Here is a 20,496-nt window from a genome sequence, read left to right as displayed (position 1 = left end):
AAGGGAAATGTGTGCCTCTATTGTGAAAGTGAAAACCTGCTATTATTCTATCAAGTTTGGCTAGAAACAACAAACTGGTTAGAAAGTGACTTTTTGTTTAGCAGTACATGCGATCGCCCCAGGGAGCAACGTTTGGCGGCAGTGTGTTTCAAGCTGTTGCCAGTAATCCTCTCAAGCTGGAGCTCATTCACTCTGATCCCATTGTGGCGCTTTAGGACACAATATCGTTTGGTTTGATTCGAGTTTCATCTACTGTAAACTATAGCATTGTACAGATTTCCTTGTTCTTTTTTTTTATTCAAGGGGGCTGTAATGAAACTTTTGCAATTCTTTAAACTTGCAAAAACGCATTTATCCAAACCTGCTGCAGCACCACTGTGCACACTGAGTGACACTTGGACTTTTTTTCACATTCCTTATCATTGCTTGGCCTAAAATTGACCCATGAGGATGAACTAATATGTGGTTACAGCACTGACAGCTACGTTTTGCTTTACACCAAAATAACCCCAAAGCAGCATTAGGGTAAAAACTCAGGTCAAACATGTTTACACACAACAGTGACACATGTATCCTGTTGTGAGTGTAAGCAGCGTGGTTGTGATCGTCATACTTGGGACTACTGACCAAACATGAGTATTTGCACTCAGGTGAAAGCACAAAGAATGACAAATGTGGTCAAGTTTGCTGCCTGGGAACAAACAAGAAGTCCAGTTGTTGAAGAGAACAGAAATGAGGTTGTAGAATCCTGTAAAAAAGGATTCTAAATATTTACAGTAGTTCAAATGTAACAAATCTCATACCAGAATTCAATAGATGTCACATATGTGGCAAAGGAAAGATTAGAGTGACATATTGTTGCATGCAGATCCTTAAATATGAGCTGATAAATAGGACTAATGTGGGATTCATCTCCTGCTGTTTACCAGACAACACCCTGCAGCCTGTAAACATCAGCCTGTACGGCTACGCACATTCCTGCGTTTCCACGTTGAGGATTGTAGTATGAAGTGCACGTAGCGCCGTCATACACAAACACACACACACACACACACACACAGAAATGCAGGCTGGACGTGAGATCGTAACATCCTGAGGAAATCGCCTCTCCCTGAAAAACTTACAGTAATGAGACATCAAAGCTGGCTGTGTGTGTGTGTGTGTGAGACGGGTTTATGTAACCAAAGAAGATTCAGGATGTCACTCGTTTATTAGATGTCTTGTTCAAATGAGATCCTGCAGGTCCACTGGTTGGTGATCTGATCTTATCTGATCATGATATTTAAGTATAAGACGGATATAACGATGGATGGTTGGATAAGGGGGCGGGCAAGAATTGACAACTACGGGAGAAAGTGAAAGGATGGACAGAAACTCCTGGCACTGGGCCCCTCACCTTTCTTCTGAAACAAACTGGTGGCACAGAAACAATGAGTGAACCTCTTCAGAAACCCGCTCTGCTGTGAGCCAGCTGCTTCTAGGGAACCAGGGGAGGGAGCTGTGAGGCCTGATGATCAGGAATGAGTCACTTTCTGTGACAGTGTGGCTGTTTTCACCGCTGCAGCTCCTAACTCTGAGGACAATTCCAGAAACTCAATTCCATGTTTACTTGAGTAAAAGGAGGATCATGTTTAAGTTTCATTTTGCCGCCGAATAAAAATCCATTTGTTTCCATGTCTGCAGATGAAGTGAAAGAAGGCAATGGAGACAATAATGGAGAGCAAAATCATAGAAAAATAGAAGAACATGAAAAAATGGAAGATGATCAATACACACTGATGCATTATGAAACAGTGTGTTTACATGTGTGTGTGTGTGTGATGTGCTGAGTCATACTGGCAATCAAAACACACAACAGCCTGACAATGACTGACATTACGCAAAGCACCTCCTCTGTAGTGCAGACAGAACAAGTGGATGATACATTCACACACGCACGCACACGCACACACACACACACACACACACACACACACACACACACACACACACACACACACACACACACACATTTATCGCACCATACATGGAAAAACACACAAACATGTCCTGTGGCTGTGATCTCTATAGCGGTAAATATTTGAGAATGTCTGTCTGTCTGTCAGTGTGTGTGATATACAACAATAGAAAACAGGTACAACTTCAAACAGAGAAAGTAAAATGACACGTTGGTATGCGGGCTGCCCACATGGTTTTGATCGTTATGAAAGATAAGCGACGATAGTGAACATTGTCTTCTCTTCCACTTACAAGCTGTTAAATAAGTAAATAAGTACAAACACGTGTTAGTAAAGAAGATGCCGATGATTTGAAGGTAAGCGCTCACTCTGTTCTCTCCCTAATCTTTGCTTCAGGACTGAATGTTTCGTCCGTGTTCTCTCTGTGTTAACGAGACGTGGAGGTCACCCAGCCCTCATCCATAAATGCCAAGGGAATTTAATTTAAAGCCTTGTGGAAAAAAGGGAAACGCCGAGCAGAAACCGCCTCTAACATGAATGGATGGACGCTTTTATTGTGTTGGTTCGCTTCCTCCTTTTTTCATATTTGCCCTACTTCTGAGAGAAAAGGGCCCAGATACCATCTAGGGTTTGGTTTTCAGAGAGTTTCAGGAAGGTTTAATAGGGCTTGAGAAGGATGCCAGGAAATAGACGGATCCCAGACGGCTCCCCTGTGGTTCTGAAATGGTTCTAGCGAATTTCCTTTACCCAAATTAGAACCTTTATGTCTTTTGTAATGTTTCTCTGACCTCAATACTCATCGACAGACATCATAACCATGTAAAAATGATCTTTCCAGCTAAGTACAAGAGTTCATTTCCTCTTATTCCACCTTCACCTTTCACCATCTGCTCCTGCCACATTCCACCTATTCTCACACTGTCAGGTTGGATCCATACATGTGTGATGTTTGGTGCACTTCAGGAGTTGTAATAACCTTTTCAGGGTGCCCTTCCCTCCACATTTCCCACAATGACTTGCAGCATCCCCCCAGAAAAGCACCGCCAGCTTGTTGGTTTCAGCTGAAAGTAGTCGCAAGGGTATTTACATTAATGACCAATTAGTCTGAGAGCAGCAGGGTGTGTCAGGGTGTGATCACAGCCACACCCCCCAAACTCAGATCACAACATGTCCACAGCCTGAAAGCATCATTATCTACTGAGAGTTTGAGACGAGGGACAGTTTAATTTCAACAATTCAACACATGAAACTCATCAAGTTGGTTCCTCCCACCGAAATCCCTCATGTAGAAGAAACAAGTTGCACATTTACAGGAGCGTTTGGGCGCTAACGGCCTTCTTGTGCCGGCTGAGATGCTCCATGATGTCACCGCTGCCCCAAGAATAGCTCCAGTGTGTCCTGGTAGGTGCTGACGTCCAGAACATAACTGTTGTTGGGCCAAACCCAGAAGAAACAGGGGCCTTACTGTTTTCCCTACGTCAGGCACACCCATCCACACATACACACACAGACGCAAACACACATGGAACCGTTTAGGGGTTTTCCTCTGCCACTGTTCAGAATGCCCCCAGAACCAAATGCTCGAAACAGATCTGAGCGAGTCGGGCCGGTGAACCCCATTAAGGACCAGGCTGTGACGCAATGCGATGTTAACGAGAGGTAGTGGGTTTCAGATGTTTCACCAAGCCTGCTGTGCTTGGGTATGAAGTGTAAGGTGAAGCTTTAAGACAGGCGGAATGATCACGACTGATCTAACAGAGGTGCAAACGGAACATTTTAAATGATAATAAGATGTAATGAAGCAACTTTTAGCTAGGAGGCAAACAACAACAAAATCTGAGTTTTATATGATTTTTCAGCTCATTTTTAATCATAAAGACAAATTCTACAGAGATGATTGTGACTCAGGACCAGGAAGAAAAAGAACCGGGAATGATTGGGAGGGAGATTGAAGCTGATCTGTGGTTTGCTTTGGATTTAATGGACAAATATCTATAGATTTAGTATTAAAGTGTAAAACATGAACGCTTTACTAGAATATGAAAACAACCACCATAATGTTTATTGTGTTTTGCTTTGCGCTTGACTTTTGCATCAAACGTTTCACAGCCCTGGATGTGTGAATGTAAAGGTCAAAGCTCTTTAGGTCAGTGGTTCTTGACCTGGAGTGTGTGTTCTGTCACCGTTGACAACTAAAATAGCTGTCATGTGTCAGAGAGCTTTTATCCATATTTCATTCAACTTCGAGAAAAAAACTAAAAATAAAGATGGTTTTGCTTGGTATGAACCTTTATTAACAACACATCAGTGTAATTATTGTATAAGCCACTCGACTGTGACGTCAGCTGTGCCACAAACGCACTTGAGAGGTCGTAAACGCGCCTCTGCAGCCTCCTCACCTCTCAGTACGCACATGCGCGTCCACGCGTGGACAGGGAGCGCGCGCACGCCGCTTTTAAACGCTTGTTCCCTCCGATCGAGAGTCACATGAAAACCAAACACGCCTGAGCGGAGACACACACACCAAACCGGGATCGGGACTTATATGTTATAACCTCAGGCTGGATCCGTGTCCGTGCGCTGCGGGGTCCGGGGGGAAAAACGCGTAGATCTTTGGACTTTGCTCAGGTTTTTAGCGATACAAATGTTGGGGTTTGTTTGTTTTTAAACTTGAATATACTCACTGAGCGCCAGCAGGTTGTAAAGCTCAGTCGCATGGTCGCAGATTCTCACCTGCACTTTGTGCGTAAAATCAGCTGCGGTTCGTCCAAAGCGAACGAGGACATCGGTTGCATGAAACTGTGGACAGGTAAGATTAAATTCAGAAACTTTATGGACTTTTATAGAATATTTAATCTAAAATCGGAATCTGTTGACTATATGTTGTTGTTTTAACTATGTAATATTTGAGAAATGTAGCAAGTTGCTAAATTCGGAAAGTTACTATTTTTTCACTTTAATGTAGTTTCCTTACGAAATTATCATCATGCAACTTATTTCAATTTGAATCATTAATATGTGACATCTTGTGGTTAATTCGGCATAAAACTGGTCAACCAAGCAAGACAATTTAAATACTTTTACACAGGAAGTTGACTGCTCATTACTGTTATTTCATCTTTGTGTTGTGGTCAGTTTGTGCTTGTTTATGCAGCTAATCATCGTTTTACATCAACGTAATAGACTTAAGTGTGTGTGGGTGTGTGTGGGTGTGTACCTGCACCTAAAAGTTGAAGTTACGGGTCGTGACCTCTCCATGCTACTGAATAAGCCGCTTCTTTCTACGGTTTGAAGGGAAATCAAAGCCTGACACATTCCCATTCATCTCTCTCTTTGGGGGAACTGTTTGGGGTTTGACAGCACAGCAGCAGAAAAGTGAACGTGTTGATGTAGATCACCGGCCGTGTCCCGATCAAGCCTCACCTGTGTGTAAACATGTAAGATTGGGATCTTAACAACCGCATGTGTTGGACTATTGGATCCAGTTGGTGTTATGCTGGATACAGGCTCTCACGTGGAGTGTTGTGTGTTTGTAACCCACATATCCATCTGTGTGTGTGTGTGTCTCAGCCTCAGGGGTCAACTCGCATCTCCCTGTGATGTGACACACTTGCACAAGCACGCCATTGTTCACAGTAGAAACATTTTTTTGCGGGGTTCGGAGCAAAGCTGTTTCCTGTACATGGGACCTCTGTTAACAATGGCCGTCACCTTGGAACAGTCGGCGGTTCTCCCCGCAGCTCGCTTCTGAGGAGGGACGGAGGATGTTGACAGAACGGCGAAGAAAAGAGAAAGGGGGGAAAAGTAAAGCAACACAATGGAGAGCGGTGTGTGTGTGTGTGGAGATGGAGAGTGGTATGAGTGTGTGGGACAGAAGACAATGGGAGGCCAGATGTGGTCGTCGCATAAGATGTAAGGTCACATAGGCTTTTATGTGTGGAATGCGCTTTACTGTATGTCCCCATTTTCTGAACTTTGATGTTCCAATAGGCCGTGTCTGGAGTCTAGTTTGCAGGTGTAGATCTTGTATGCGTCGCATTGAAACACACTTATTTGGACACACGCATTTCTGTCTCTGGTGCTCAGTTTGCCTGTGTGACCTCCAAGGCCAAGGCCAAGCAGTTTTGTAAATATTTAATGTCCTGCGTGTCTGTGGTAAATGAATATTCTCCTTCAATGCGTCACTTCTGTAACTGATCCTGGCCTTCGTCTTTGATGCCCTTTGGTTTTTTTTCCGCGCGGGCGATACAAAGTGTCCTGACCAGGCTGGACTCCTTATCAGGCAGACTCAGGGCCAGTTGGCTTCAAAGACTCTGATTGCAATTAAAGTAACAGAATATCCTGGAAAAAAGACGTGCATGTGAGGCGGCTGACACGCTTTTCCAAGATTTAGCCTTTCAGTCATTGGAGTGAAAAGCTTGTGTGCACGTCACGCTTACTTATTTATGCTTCCTTGAGATATGTCCTCTAATGTCCTCCTCTTCGTCTGCCTCCTTTCAGATAAGAGCCGTGGATGCAACTACGCTCCATTCATAGAAGAACGGTGGAAGATAGGGAGAAGGCCTGAAGAGGACCAAAGTTCCGCCTCCTCCGTTCCTAAATCTTCCTCCGCCGCCGCCTCAAAGTCCAGCCTGAGACGAGCCATGTCGCTCGGCACGTTCCACCTCATGCAGACCCTCAAGAACTCTCCTGCCGCGTTACGCCGCCGCTTCCGACGCGACCGCACGGAATCTCTGTCCCACGGTGACCCGCTCTTCAAAGTCCACTACCTGGGCACGGAGAAGATCTTCTCTCTGGATCGGGAGCAAGCCCAGGACGCCATCAGCCGCTTGCTGGAAGCTGGCGCCAACGGGAAGAAGCTGGGGAAAGACCACGCCCTGGTGGTGCGGCCCAGATACGTGGAGGTGAAGGAACTGAGCACAGGCCGGCAGCTCACCAAGACGTACCTGCAGGACATCGCCTACTGCGCCGCCGACGCCAAGCGACCCAACGTCTTCCTGTACATCTGCAAGCATCACGGGCAGCAGCTGCAGTGTCGGGTGTTCTGGTGCAGCCGGGCAGAGCGGGCGCGGGACATGACGGCCTGCCTGGCTCATTCCTTCCAGCAGGCGCTGAGCGACTGGCAGCAGGACGGCCCGGCCACACTGTCACCGGGCGACGCCAAGGTGAGGGCAGGGGAGGAGTCCCCCGTCTCTACGACCAACACCAAGAGCTCCACGCTCCCCGCCAGTCTGGGAAAAGGTGAGACGGCCATGTTGGGACATTCTCCTCTTACTTCTTACTCTCTCCTCTCTCTTAAGTTGGACGGAAAGATTCGGTTTCCAAGGCTACCACTTACCTCAGACACATTCAGTGAAAGCAGGCAGCGGCAATGGATATCTGCACTTAGACACCCGAGCCAAGCTGACAAAGTAGAGGGCAGACGGATTGTCATAGTTAATATTTAAACACTACTTTACACTTTCTATTTACAGCTGCTGTCTTATTTTGCCTATTTTCATCACTTGAAAATGACTTGTGTAGAAATAAGAGGAGAAACACAGCTGCAAGGGAAGATTCAGACGTTTTAAAGGGTTAAGTAGGAACAGGATATTCCTTAGAAATGTCTTAATCAACTCATAGTCACTTAGGCTCTCTTAAAGCTCTGGTATCTGTCAAATTTCACTTAATTTGCAAGATTGAACACTAAATATAAAGAACATGTCAGAACAGACAGAGGAGCACTTTTGTGTTTCCAGCCAAAAGTTGCATTGTGCACATTCTACCTTAATCCGAATGAAGAGGCATTTAAGGTACAAAGTTAAGAGTGACCCATGCTAACGTTGTCGTCTTCTTGATTCTGTCCTCTCAGTGCGCTGGAGGAAGAGGGGCTCTGTGTCTCGCAGCCCCATGAGGGCCATCACCAGACGAGGCTCTGCGTCCGACAGCTGGAACTGAACACTCGATCCGACCCCGGTACCGCATTGACCTGATCAGAACCTCAAGGAGGACAGCACTGATGTTAGGGAGGGAGGGAGGATGGGGAAGCCTTACAGGACTGAGGAAAGGACACAGGACATGAGGGGGGAGGGGGGGAGACGGTCCATATCTGGGACATGTAAGGACTCTACTGTGAAGGGGCGTTGAGTGAGTGAATGGACGATGCTGCTGTCACCAGCGTCCTGTCAACAACCACGAGAGGACGTGTGACTGGCTGCAGGGTGAGGTCACTTCCTCCACCGTCTTGGTTGGCTTGTTTTGTTGAAAAGCCTCCAAAGCTTCTGGTGTGAAAGACGAGGAACACAATGATGACACGTGAGGAAGATCCCAAACTGCTGGTGATCGAGGCTGACATTGATTAGACTGACATTTAAGACAGGACATGTTTTTATTATTATTATTATTATTATTTTAACCCTGTGGCACTGACCAGCACCTTTCTCTGGACTCCGATTGGCTGAGAAGAACCACATTTGGGACAGAAACTCTTTCCCAAATCCATTTCCAACATGTCAACAAATCATCACCACTCGTACATTTTGACTTTATTATCAGTTCCCATGAATTGTCTGACAGCTTCCAGCCGTCCTTTACACGAGCCCAGACCCAAACACAACACACAGGACTAATGACAATCACTCCCTACAAGCCACCCACGAGTGTGTGACGGACGCTGCGATCAAATTATTAGCATTTATGTGGAAAAGTCGCTGGGCCGTGAGTGGCCTTTGCTTGCGTTCTGAACACAGGGGAACTCTGTGTTCCTATGCGGCCGTGTACCTGCATTCCAATGGAGGAAATTGGAGATGGAGAATCTTCCTCTTCCTCCTGACCGTGACGTATGACCGTATTCCTCTTATCAGAACATGCTACAATGTGCTTTAACTCCCGGCCCTCTGAAGCCATGAAAGGTGCCATTAGAAGTGACAGCTATCGGCTCTGTTATGTGCGGGATTGCGTAACATTCTGTCATTACAGCGATGAAGGTCTAAGGTTTACAGGTTACAGACGCAGACTAAGCTGAATATGTGGAACCAGGAGAGGTGGCTGTGCTCTCTGACTGATGTGTCACTGGGTTGTGATGGGTTAATTTGAAGTTAACGTACGATGCATCTCAATTTACAAAAGGCACAGAGTCAAGTGCCTGCTTCAAGTCTTATTTTATCAATGTGCTGTTCTTTTGTCGTTGTCTACATATTTAATTAATATGTATTTTATGAAGTATTAAAAGTTTTTATACGTTATTCTTGCTTTTTTGGTGGTTATTTGTGTGTGTATGAAGATAAATGTTCTCCAGCTGCAGCTTTGACCCTGTGTGTGTGTGTGTGTGTGTGTGTGTGTGTGTGTGTGTGTGTGTGTGTGTGTGTGTGTGTGTGTGTGTGTGTGTGTGTGTGTGTGTGTGTGTGTGTGTGTGTGTGTGTGTGTGTGTGTGTGTGTGTGTGTGTGTGTGTGTGTGTGTGTGTGTGTGTGTGTGTGTGTGTGTGTGTGTGTGTGTGTGTGTGTGTGTGTGTGTGTGTGTGTGTGTGTGTGTGTGTGTGTGTGTGTGTGTGAGACTTGTTTCTCAGGGTATTTTGTCCACATTTTCAAAGAGCCTCTTACATGTGATCACCTTCCTTCAAAGACGCTTATAGCAGCCTGACTGACCTGTTCATACAGTGTTATAGTTATACTGTATGTGACTGATTGACCACGTTTAAATGCAGACAAACGAATGACGAAGCTCTGAAATCTCACAAAGAACGTTAACACAACAAGTCACATCCACTGGTTTCTGCACAATTTCACCTACATTCTGTCTCTTTGTTCTCTATCAGGACATCTGTAAACAGTCCTCAGTCAGTCTCCTCTCCGGAAGAGTGCTGCATTGTGGGACTGCAGCGGCCGGGCCCCGGGCCGTCTCGCAGTCTCTGCAGGTCCAGCAGGGACTGAACGTGCAGACGCCTCAGCGACTTCACCTCCTCCACCACTGAAAGGAGGAAATTTGACATTATGAAAACCGTTCACTGATTCTTTACCTTGTACATATTTATACAGTGAGGGCCTGTGGGTCTGATAACACAGCTGAACAGTGCCACCTGCTGGCCTTACAAAACACAATTTCCTTTAATTCACTGGGAATTAATGCCAGAAGTGGAAAGAAAGTGTAGTACTAAAGTATTTGTATTTTGAGAGATTTTATATTTGTACTGTACTGCATTTTAAAGGGAAATATTGTAGTTTTACTCCACTGCATTATCTGATGGCCATAAGTACTAGTTACTTGCAAATTGTGGCTGTCGGCTATTTTGGAAGAAAGACCATATGTATATACAATTTATTCAAAATGCTGCTATTTGTGCCAGGAATGTTAATTCATGGACACAGACTATTTTTCCACAATGAGTACATTTACTTTGGGTATTTTTCTGCACTGTTATTTACATTTACAACAATTAATTTGACTTTTAAATGCAGAAAATTCAATTATAATGCAGTGCTTTTGTAATTCTAATCATTTGGCTCTCTCACTACCATTAATTCACTATCTAGTAATGAAATGAAATCCTCGAAGACACCCATTTCATACCTTTGTCATAGTGTAACTCGTCACGGTTCCCATACACCACGTACGTCTCCAGGAAGTTGAGGAGGGCTCCTGTGACGAGGAAGCGCTCGGGCAGGGGAAGACTTTTGATGTAGCGCATGTCCAGAGCAAAGGGGTTGGCAGGTGAGGGGACGGTGCACAGGCTCACCAGCTCACTGACCACGTCCCACACTCGTGTTCCTGAGGGGAAACAGATTGGGGAAGAGGACAGAGGGAGACAGAGTTGCAGCCTTTAAAATGTAATGGAAAACTTGCAGAGATGAAGTTTAATTTAGCCATTTTTACAACCAAAGCACATAGAGCTTATGTGCTTTGCTGATGTGCCTAAAGGCCAAACCTAATCCTCACTAAACAGTAGTCTCTAAATTCAGGCACAGACATCTGCGTCTCATTTAAGCTCATGGAAAATAGTGCAATTATTGAATCTGTCCACAAGACCTCGGCGAGACAATGAGCGTCTCCTGTTTGGATTCCGCACATTGTTTCCATACCTCGGGTTTGCCAGTCCGCGATGGACTTGAGTTTCATGGGCGTGTCCTTGACCATCGAGTCCATGCCTCCGATGTTGACCAGACGCTCGTGGTTGGAGCGTATCCAGGCGTAGGGGCGGCCGTACTTCACGTAGCCGGCCAATAAAAACAGAGTGCAGTTCACCTCCTGTTGATTGACAAGTGTTAGTGCTTCAAGGTCTTTCAAGTGTGTGTTTGTGTGTGTGTTACTGTTGGAAGCACTTACAGGCACTGCTATCTCTCGTTCACTGGGTGATGCTGGGAGAAGATGCTCCTCACTACTAGGGTGCCTGAGGACACACAAAGAGGTCATGGAGTACATGTCTCACTGTGTGTCTCACTGTGTGTCTCACTGTGCGTGCATGTTAAAAGTCTCAGCAGCTGCATTCATTTTCTGCTACGTATAACTTTGTCCCCTTAGTTTAAGCTCAATGTTTTCTTAAACCGGGCAGTGTTTAACTAAGCAGGTTAGCCAAGAGCACATTGTTGCAGAGCAGCCTGGGGGAGCTGAGGGGGGGCTACACTCTTCTCCAGGGTCCATTAGTGTTATTTAGTTACACGCAAGAAATCACCTGCCAGTCTGGGTCTTGGTTTGCACCCGTGGTTGAGTGTCTCCCCGCGGGCCTTGCTTCTCTCCAGGCAGGGGCGAGCTGCCCTGACTGGCCAGGCTGAGCAAGCTGCTGCTTTGGGACACATCACTGCTGTCACAGCTGCTGCTGCTGCTGGTGGAGGAGCAAGACGAGGCTCTGGACACCACGAAGCCTGGGGAGCGCCAACCCTGGAAGACAGATGTAGGACAAGACATTATTAAGATGTTGTGTGAGTGACATGTGGTTTGCAAGCATGTGTTTATTAGGCTTTACTTGCTTTGTGATGCTACTAACCAGATCCTCATTGACTACTGTGAGAAGCAGCTCCTCTTTACCCCTCAGCCAAGGCTGGAAGTATTTAAACCCCTACGAGACAAACAAACAATGGGTGCACAGTGATTATTAAAGCGTGTGTTTAGTCTTTCTTGCATGTGAATTCCCTATGTTTGGTCTGATCAAACCTGCAACGATCCGAGCAAAGCCAGATCACTCAGAAAGTGCTGCAGTTTCCTCTTTAGCTCTCTTTCTCTTTTCTGGAGAGAGAGAGAGAGAGAGAGAGAGAGAGAGAGAGAGAGAGAGATGAAATGTACATATGAGACAATCCTTCACCCTCCAGCACCTTAGGGAGCTCAGAGCAGCCCCTCCCTGTCTAGTATCCTAGCAACGCATTCAACATCCCCTCTCAGCATCCTGAAGGGGACAATAAAGCTTTTATGCAACATTCTAAGGGAGGGATGTGCGTGTCAAATGGACAAATAAAAACAAAAACTTGACATCTTGGATGGATTGGAGTTCAAGGTTGAGTTCATATGTTGAGGAATTGATTTGAAATATTGGTTCGTATTAAAGCAAATGATGAAGGTACGGATGACTTACACTGCTCATCTTGTACCAAATTGCGGACGTCGTCTGTCTCTGTCAGTCATGGCGTCCCGGATGCTGCAGCAACAAATCTCAGTGTTTATTGTTTCTCATCGAAATCCATGTTTGCTTCCCCTCCGTGTTACATTCTGGCTGGGGTGTTGCCTTTTCATGCTCGGATGCAGCAGAAATTTGGTTTCATGTTGGAGGCTTGGTAGGAACGTTTTGTGGACGTGAGCGCCCACTAGTGGACATAGCGGCAGATTACTTTTTAAAGCCGCAAACCGTCATTTTCAGCAGCAAAAATGCCACAAACCACAGATGTGGGTGGAAACATGTTGTTTGTGAATCGATGAGGTCAGAGAGCTCTGTGTTCTGTATCATAAATCTGCCAAGCACGTCAACATCTCTCACTAGCAGCAGTGAAAACAGCAAAATAAGATGAAAAATGGTTTCTCTCGGCCTTTTAACTTGTCATGAAAAGGTATAAATCAGCTATTATTTTAGAAATTATATACTTTAACTCATAAAGAACACTTAATAATGAGAATATGAAATGTAACTTGATAACCATAAGACCACTCAGAGGAATGTAACAGGAGAATGAATATCCATGTGCTGAGGTCGCCACCTACTGGCCTTACACTAAACTGTCACTGCCTGATAGCCGAGTCAATGTCTCACTTTCATCCCTTGTGAGCCTCTGAGAGAGAAATGTAGTTGGAGGTGGATTTGTTAACAGCTGCTGGATGTGTAACTGTGTGTTTATTTTTTGCAAAGATAAGTTTAAACGTTATTGTATTCATTTCCATGTACTTCATTACTTTCTAGGGGCCATAACATCATTCACTTGACAGGTAGTGTCCAATGTAATCAATAGAAATACAATAAAAATGTTAAACAACAGCCTGATGAACATGAAACCACAGGCACTCAACATGATAATGCTCACAGTTTAATCATCAAATCAGTGCTTCATGATAAATCAAACATACAGTGCAAAATAGCATTAATTAAAAGTGCGGCGATAGATGAAATGTTCTTTATAAGTATGTCTACAGATTTGTTATCTTCCCAGAAGATAAATGACATTTCAAATGTTTGTGGAGCTGAAGTGAACAAAGAAGGTCCTGATCTCTTTGGGTGAGACGGTCACAGTGAAAGCTTCACCTCCATGACTCTCATAGGAGCTGTTTCCTGAGACGAAGAAAAGACACACAACATGTCAATGGATGTCCACAACTGAAACATGCAACACATTACAAGGCCTCATTGGGAACATCAACCTATAGTCTCTCTCTTACTTGTGACTTTGTTGACTGCAGTCTTCCAGTTCCACCTCTTCAGACTTGTGATATCCCAGGTTCCTGTGAGAGAACGCTCCTCCAGCACTCTCACTTCCCCTATGCCCCGCAGAACTTCCTGCTCACACAGGAAATGACCATTAAAAAGAAAAAATAGATCTGACAAATTCATGTATGAGTCATGAGTGTGAGTGTGTGTGTTACCTTCAAGTTCAGTGTGACTGGCTTGGAAAGCTCCGGGTCCTCCCCCTCCTCAAAGAGATGCATGATCCTCAACAGGACGCGGTCATAGTCCAACTCCGAGCTCAAGTTATCACCTAGAGGTGTTACAAAGCAATAGAATTTAATGAAACAATCAACTCTTAATTCTATGTTGGCTACTAGGTGCTCCTCTCACAGCTCACCTGCGTCTACGTGGCTGAGATGGACGTCGTGTTTGGAGCTGTAGCTCCACCCGGGGATGCTGAAGCTGAGCAGGTGGAGGTTTGGCGGCAGAACCACCGGAAGCACAGTGGAACTTCCTCTGGGCTCCTCGTCCAGCCAGGGCTTCTCTATGTAGGAATGAGATTAGAAAGCATGTGTGTTTATATTTTGTCATTTGAAATGGAGTGGAAATGTCCAAGTACTCTCTAGTTCTTATTCCAGTTGTACATGTCCATATATGGCCATGCCATTGCCATGTAAAACTCACGGGGTTGGTCTATGGGCATCACTACAGGTCTGTGCTGTAGCTGGATCGCCTCCCTTTGATACAGCTTGGAGGTTTCGTTGACGGACCCCAGCTTCACCCACAGCGTCGGCCTGGCGACTGAGCTGTCGTTGAGGGTCAGGTTGTATCCGAGGTTCCAGGGTAAATTGTTCCAAAGACGTCTGTGGAGCATGACCTGAAACAAACGTGGGGTGGGGAGGGGGTCACACTTGTTTCTGTGAGTCAACACAGCTGAGACAAGTGTGTGTGTGTGTGTGTGTGTGTGTGTGTGTGTGGGCGTGTGTGTTTACCTCTATCTGTCCATCAGCTTGGCTGGACACACCGTGAGCTCTGTCACTGGAGAGCACAAGTCTGCTGAGCTCATCCTCAATGTAGGCCGACCGAACCATGGGGAAGTAGTTCTGCAAGGTGCACATCATTCATTTTATACATTCCTTTGTTTACTTCACGTTGGTACATTTCTATACAATCCTTACCCTCGCTAGAGTGTTATTGGTGAACTTCTTATACGTCCTCTTCATCATCTGGTAGCCGTTGTCGTCGGTGTACAGAGTTCTGTTGTTCTTCATGCTGGTGCTGGTCCTGAGTGCCACCTCTGTGTTGATATGAAGAGGGCCCAGTGAGTAGGTCTGCTCCAGCCTGTGACACAGCCGTCCGCTCCCAAAGCATTCTGGGACACGTGTGGTGATGGAGTAAGCGTAATCTTCATCGCTTTCCTCTCTAGGAGATGGAGTACGAAAGTGGGATGAGGTCAAATGAGATTGAGGAGGAACAGAAGCACCCGGCTCAAACAAAACCCACCTGTAGAAGTATTGTCGGATCTCTGACACGATCTTTCCAGGGATGATCTCCATGTCCACCGCCTTGTAGGCTCGCGTAGCAGAACCGTTAGCACTGAAGATGTAGTTATCAGAGATTGGCCCGGCTTTTACATCTCCGTTTGCGTGGTACTGCCAGAAATCCTGGGTCACCTTTATTCTTCTTTTCTCTTTACTGCAAGAACAGACAGTTGAAGGTCAGAGGGTCACGCTAATGTATGACGTCATACATAAATTCAAAATAACTCCAGCATTACCGGTCAGTGATGCTGTGGAGCAGATTTGTGTCCTGGTCAAACATGAGTTTGTAACAGCCGTTGAGAACAGGAAGGAGCCTCCGTCCCGTGTTGGACCGGTCGTCCTGGACGCTGCGTCTCTCGAATGAAACCCCTTTGGCTTCATAAGTGGAGGAACAATTGTATCTCCTTGGGCACGGCTTCTCAGAGAATTTAATCAAGTATTTCCGATGCTGAAGACCTCCTAAGTCCACCACAATGAAAAGGTCGTAGGTCACGTTGGACTGTGCGGACCTCTGGATCTGTTCCAGAAAAACATCATTCCTAGTTTACATGTTTGGCTGAAGATTTTCAACTTTGTGTGGAAACCTTTAGCGTTTTCCTTTATTATCATTTTTTGATGACACACATACCTGTGCAGCTACAGGCTGTCCAACATCATCAAACACGGTTGCCATGGGAAACGTGACTGTAATGTTGACAAAAGTGGAAACGTTCCACGCCAAGGGGTTGTAGACGATGACGTGTTGCTCCAGAGCCTGACGGATGCCTGGAATGAGGTTTAATAATGAAGATTGATCAAACCAAAGCAAGAGCAAAGTTTAGCGGGATCAGTGAGCAGCAACACTAATCATTTGTTCTACCTTTTCTGTGATCGTGAGTGGCTAAGGTGCCAGGCACGCTGAGGCTGTGGGGCAGGAGGAAGAGCGCAGCCAGGAGCTCCTCCGCTCCCATCATGCCCTGCATCAGATGCTGAAGGTACATGTCTGCCACTTTAGGAGACTCGGTGCCAGTGATTCCATCATGGTGCTGCACCTGTAAAACACCAACAGATCCTTTATTTAATATCATACAGCGCCTGTGACCATACACTCAAAAGGAGTCGTGGGAATTGACCTCAGAGACGGCCCAGCGCAGCGCTCTGAGCTTGCCCAGGGCCCAGTCTTTCGCCACAGGTCCATCGGGAAAGCTGATTCGGTATCGGGCGAAAAGGGTCTCGGCTGCGTGCAGCTGGGAACTGGCTCGCCTCGCCGCCCCTTTCAGAACATTCCTGGAAGCGTAGAACCCTGTCCAGGCCTGGTAAGGTTCTGGGGAATAAATAAAAGATATACAACAAGATAAACAACACAACTAGAAAATGACAAACAAGGCTGTGTTTAAAACAGATTTGTACCAGTGGAGTATGGCAGGAAATCTTCACTCCCCCGAACGTCCCACACAAGATCTGATTGATGGACGTCTTGGAAGTATTCACTGAGGGTGGCGTACTGGACCGTCACCCCAAACTCTTTGCTGTTCTGATTGATGTAATGCATTAATGGGTCCATGTTGTTGAACTGCACCGATGAATTGTAGAACTGTTTGTCACACCCCTGAAACACAAACGGCAGCAGATATGGTAACTCTTGACACATAAAGATTAAGATTAAGATTATCTCTACAAGGTCTCAACTGGATTTGCCATTAAAGGAAATGATTAGCAGGTTTCTACACACTCACCCATGGCCAGAGCACGTGTTTGGTCCTGAACCACGCCGCCCTCTGCTTGATATTCTCTACCATGGTCATGGCGTAGTTGTGTATCGTCTCCTTGGTGACGGGCAGGCTCATGTTGGGGTAGACTCCGTCCTTTGGGGGGTTGGGGAATGACGCAACTCCATTCCAATAGAAACCGGAACTGAGACATGAAAACATGTTTTTCTGTCATATCCTTGCTTGATGCACCAGCCTGAGGCATTGCTGTATGTAACTGAGCAACAGCGGCATTCATGACACTAATTGAGAACATGGTAGCAGCTGCAAAGAGAGGCTACCTGTTGGAGAATGGGAGGTTGGAGGGGGTACAGTAGCTAAACTGGTCCATGGTGTGAGTGAAGATCTCCTGCTGATCTTTCAGTGAGGAGGAACCTCTCCAGACAAACTGTAAGTTCTACAAGGAGACGAGCAAGAACATACACGTACTTTTGGTTCATACATAAATGTGAGATTATCTGTGGAAGCCCTAAGGTCTTACCTTGTCTTTCTGCATGGTGTCTTTAAGGTCATAGTCAATGCGGGAGATGAGGTGGGCGTTGAACCCAGCCAGGGCGAAGAGGACCGGCGTGGTGGCGGATGCTCCGAAGGGATCCACGTGCCACGAGAACTGAGGACGAACCCCGAACGTCTGGTAGAGGAAGCCGTGGCCCTCTGAGGCACACACACACACACACACACACACACACACACACACACACACACACACAATCGAGGCAGAGTTACTCCCTGCGTTGCTATGGATACGTCATCTTTGAAAGGGTTCTGCTACCTGTCAGCTGCAATATGTCGTCATCCAGATCCGTCACGGCCTCGTCGTGCATCACCTGGCCTCCGATGATGAATTCTAGTCGACCCTCTTTTACGAGCTGTCGTACCTGAACATGTTGAATATTGTTTCTTATCTGCATGGAAGATAATACAGCTGCCATCTGTTACTTCCTGTGATGTCGCCTTACTTGTTTCTTCTGGAGGTCCGTGGCCACAGTGTCCCACCACAGCCGGAAGAACTCCTGCTCTACTGCGATGAACTTACGGCCTTTGACCTTTGACAGCTCCTCAGTAACACTGCTGTACACATTGGCTGCATAGGCGTGCATACTTTCCTATAGAATGTATATGTTAATAGCCAAAATGCAAAGGGTAAAAAGCAGTTATAGTCTAACATATTGTTTGCTGTGAGAGGATAAAAAAAACAAAAAACAAAACATCTACCTGAATGGTGTAAACCCAGCCAACATCCATGTGACTGTGAGGAATGACGAAAGCTTTAATTGTATCATTTTCTGTCACTGCGTACGAGCTGCAAAAAGTCAGAAAAAACACAATAAAGACGAAAACTTTCATATTTTAGCCCATAAAGCGACATAAAACTAGCACAACTCGTCAAAAGTGGCATGCGCACTTCCGTATTATTGTTGTGACCGTGACGCAGCGCCGGGCATTACGGAAGCGCGGAGGGACCAAACCGGGCTCGGCGGTGCTTTTTGTGACCTTTAAGCCGGAATTAATCGGTCAAAATCGGCGTTGTTTTGGGGGCGAGAGTTTGACCTGTGATGCACCGTGAACATGTCAAGAAATACCAAAATAACGTTGGTGTTTGGAGGTTTCGTGACGGCCATTGCCGCTGCGTTTTATCCCATATTCTTCTACCCTCTGGTGCATAAAGACGAGTACAGTAAGTCACCTGCTGCTTTACCTGACATCTATGTTACACACTTCGAGTTTATAATTTGGCTCAAATTGATTTAAAACACGCTTTTATAACAGCAAAGTCACTTACTTACTCATTCAACGTTACCAACAGTATTTAGAAAACGGGACAATAGTGTGGATCTTAGCTTGGCATTAGCACGTTTACCTTCTGTTTTAGGGCATGTGTCTCATTTATTCAGCAGGTTGGTGGTCTAATGTTTTTAGAATTTAGTTTTTTAAGCCATTTTAAATAGTTTAAGGCAGACAAATAAACGGGATGTCCAAATGAGACCCGCAAACCCGCGAGCCCAAATCCATAACAAATAGGCACTTATCCCATATCGGTATTGAACAATAAACGAATGACGTATTCAACAGCAAATCAATAACAATCAATTAGGCGGTTGTGGTCCTTTGTGGTTCTTTCTGTTTCATTTGACTATAAATTGAGTAATTCTTGTCTTTGTAACTGTTGTGTTGACGGAAGAAGCTATTTAAATACACATTATTGGGTGTTTGTCACTTTTTCCATAATTTTTCACAATAAATGACTAATTGAAGAAATTTCTATGGTCCCTTGATGGTCTATGGTCTCTGTCAGTGCCGTATGTGCTTGCAGATCCCAAAAAGAAGGTTGAATCTTCATAGATACTTCAAGTGGCTGTGTAGTGTTACTGGTCAGGCAAACAAAAGGGAACAATACAGAGTCTTTGACTTTGTCCACAAAAGTTGCTGCAGAATAAACTGATTTTTTCTCTTCTCTCTGCCAGGAAAAGTCCAAAAGGTGAATCGCGAAGGAATCAATCAGGCAGAAGTGCAGCCTGTGGGTAAGAACTCACTCCATCTGAGCTCCCTCAATGCCTCAAAATGAAACCAAGGCATTTGCAATCACTGAGAAAGTATTGATTGTTTCCCCTTATTGGAAAATAATGTAATTTTACAAAAAGGTCCTTGCATCTGTTTACACACACGAGCAGGCTCCATTCTAATATGCTTCCATTGTGTTGTGTCTGTACTTTGAGTGAGTACTTGCCAACAAAGCTTGTTTGTTTTACTTAAGGAGAACCAGATGTATGAGGTTGGTAGTACCAGGACAATGTGGAGAGTCTTCATTCCCCTAAATGTCTATACACACTCATATTTCAGTGTATTCTGCTCGTATTTCAGTACATATGACATAAACTGATCTTACCACTTTATGTGTTTGTGGTGTGAAGTTGTGGTGCGCTAATTTGGGACTGTTTCACTCTGTGACTGAAGGTGTGAAGATGTGGTCGGATCCATTCGACACCAGGCCTGCAGGCAAATGATGAGCGGCGACCGATCACCACCAGCTTATTCCGGAAATTCCTGATGAAGCAGATGAAGATGGAGTGGAGGACCCCTGTATGATGAGTGCTTGGTGTGTGAGTGAGTGCATCCCTGGATGGATGTGTGTAGCCATGATATTCGTTTTATCCTATGAATAAAGATTAAGATTTATAGAACCACATTTTGATTCTCTGAATAACATTAATATAGTTTTTGTTGTTATTGGACAATGTTTGTTAAGAGAGACTAAAACATAGGCTTCAAACAGATACATAAGACAAGGAAAGTGTGATTTATGCCTAAACTGATGTTGGCATACATGCAGGCCCTTTGATGTCCACAAGGGGGCACTGGCTTCATGCCGTTCTGATACCAAAGGCACCCACTGCACTGCCTGCGATGTTTTGTT

At 45.4% G+C, this 20,496-nt stretch overlaps 5 protein-coding genes and 1 long non-coding RNA gene across 6 annotated transcripts in view; 2 read left to right on the top strand and 4 right to left on the bottom strand.

Moving 5' to 3' along the window:
• Positions 1-20,496, bottom strand: part of naa38 (N-alpha-acetyltransferase 38, NatC auxiliary subunit) — a 127,676-nt gene that overhangs the window by 57,295 nt on the left and 49,885 nt on the right. The window lies entirely within an intron of this gene.
• Positions 4,460-8,847, top strand: LOC143009604 (uncharacterized). The gene is made up of 3 exons (XM_076161652.1): positions 4,460-4,767; positions 6,459-7,199; positions 7,810-8,847. The coding sequence occupies exons 1-3, from the start codon at positions 4,674-4,676 to the stop codon at positions 7,893-7,895; spliced, it is 921 nt and encodes a 306-aa protein (XP_076017767.1). The 5' UTR covers positions 4,460-4,673; the 3' UTR covers positions 7,896-8,847.
• On the bottom strand, positions 9,770-11,163 carry LOC143007972 (uncharacterized). The gene is made up of 3 exons (XM_076159496.1): positions 11,013-11,163; positions 10,504-10,701; positions 9,770-9,903 (listed from the first exon to the last, which is right to left on the bottom strand). The coding sequence occupies exons 1-3, from the start codon at positions 11,074-11,076 to the stop codon at positions 9,770-9,772; spliced, it is 396 nt and encodes a 131-aa protein (XP_076015611.1). The 5' UTR covers positions 11,077-11,163.
• On the bottom strand, positions 11,256-11,960 carry LOC143009612 (uncharacterized). The gene is made up of 3 exons (XR_012964699.1): positions 11,915-11,960; positions 11,603-11,808; positions 11,256-11,320 (listed from the first exon to the last, which is right to left on the bottom strand). It is a non-coding gene; the product is annotated as an uncharacterized LOC143009612 (long non-coding RNA).
• On the bottom strand, positions 13,421-18,523 carry man2b2 (mannosidase, alpha, class 2B, member 2). Its single transcript, XM_076161342.1, has 19 exons — positions 18,297-18,523; positions 18,041-18,187; positions 17,854-17,959; positions 17,563-17,735; positions 17,363-17,478; positions 17,049-17,226; positions 16,723-16,921; positions 16,446-16,636; positions 16,193-16,364; positions 15,962-16,098; positions 15,570-15,850; positions 15,296-15,487; positions 14,971-15,214; positions 14,785-14,895; positions 14,477-14,669; positions 14,190-14,336; positions 13,990-14,102; positions 13,786-13,903; positions 13,421-13,678 (listed from the first exon to the last, which is right to left on the bottom strand). The coding sequence occupies exons 1-19, from the start codon at positions 18,426-18,428 to the stop codon at positions 13,575-13,577; spliced, it is 3,054 nt and encodes a 1,017-aa protein (XP_076017457.1). The 5' UTR covers positions 18,429-18,523; the 3' UTR covers positions 13,421-13,574.
• Positions 18,531-20,268, top strand: smim20 (small integral membrane protein 20). The gene is made up of 3 exons (XM_076161352.1): positions 18,531-18,759; positions 19,547-19,603; positions 20,037-20,268. The coding sequence occupies exons 1-3, from the start codon at positions 18,651-18,653 to the stop codon at positions 20,084-20,086; spliced, it is 216 nt and encodes a 71-aa protein (XP_076017467.1). The 5' UTR covers positions 18,531-18,650; the 3' UTR covers positions 20,087-20,268.

This window comes from Genypterus blacodes, unplaced genomic scaffold (assembly GCF_046128005.1).
Source record: "Genypterus blacodes isolate CSIRO-AG114 ecotype Tasmania unplaced genomic scaffold, CSIRO-AGI_Gbla_v1 ptg000011l_1, whole genome shotgun sequence".
In the NCBI taxonomy this organism is placed as follows: Eukaryota; Metazoa; Chordata; class Actinopteri; order Ophidiiformes; family Ophidiidae; genus Genypterus; species Genypterus blacodes.
This window is presented reverse-complemented; position numbering and strand designations above follow the sequence as displayed.

Bases quoted from the DNA above. Each gene is read 5' to 3' on its own strand.
- LOC143009604 (XM_076161652.1), top strand. From the start codon at position 4,674: ATGGTCGCAGATTCTCACCTGCACTTTGTGCGTAAAATCAGCTGCGGT. The intron at 4,768-6,458 runs GTAAGATTAAAT...GCCTCCTTTCAG, and splicing joins TTGCATGAAACTGTGGACAG to ATAAGAGCCGTGGATGCAAC. The intron at 7,200-7,809 runs GTGAGACGGCCA...CTGTCCTCTCAG, and splicing joins CCCCGCCAGTCTGGGAAAAG to TGCGCTGGAGGAAGAGGGGC.
- LOC143007972 (XM_076159496.1), bottom strand. From the start codon at position 11,076: ATGGACTCGATGGTCAAGGACACGCCCATGAAACTCAAGTCCATCGCG. The intron at 10,702-11,012 runs GTATGGAAACAA...GTTTCCCCTCAG, and splicing joins CGCGGACTGGCAAACCCGAG to GAACACGAGTGTGGGACGTG. The intron at 9,904-10,503 runs GTATGAAATGGG...TCCTCCTTTCAG, and splicing joins CGAGTTACACTATGACAAAG to TGGTGGAGGAGGTGAAGTCG.
- man2b2 (XM_076161342.1), bottom strand. From the start codon at position 18,428: ATGAAAGTTTTCGTCTTTATTGTGTTTTTTCTGACTTTTTGCAGCTCG. The intron at 16,922-17,048 runs GTGAGTGTGTAG...TTTGTGTTTCAG, and splicing joins AACACGTGCTCTGGCCATGG to GGGTGTGACAAACAGTTCTA. The intron at 14,670-14,784 runs GTAAACACACAC...CGTTTGTTTCAG, and splicing joins AAGCTGATGGACAGATAGAG to GTCATGCTCCACAGACGTCT.
- smim20 (XM_076161352.1), top strand. From the start codon at position 18,651: ATGTCAAGAAATACCAAAATAACGTTGGTGTTTGGAGGTTTCGTGACG. The intron at 18,760-19,546 runs GTAAGTCACCTG...TCTCTCTGCCAG, and splicing joins GGTGCATAAAGACGAGTACA to GAAAAGTCCAAAAGGTGAAT. The intron at 19,604-20,036 runs GTAAGAACTCAC...CTGTGACTGAAG, and splicing joins GGCAGAAGTGCAGCCTGTGG to GTGTGAAGATGTGGTCGGAT.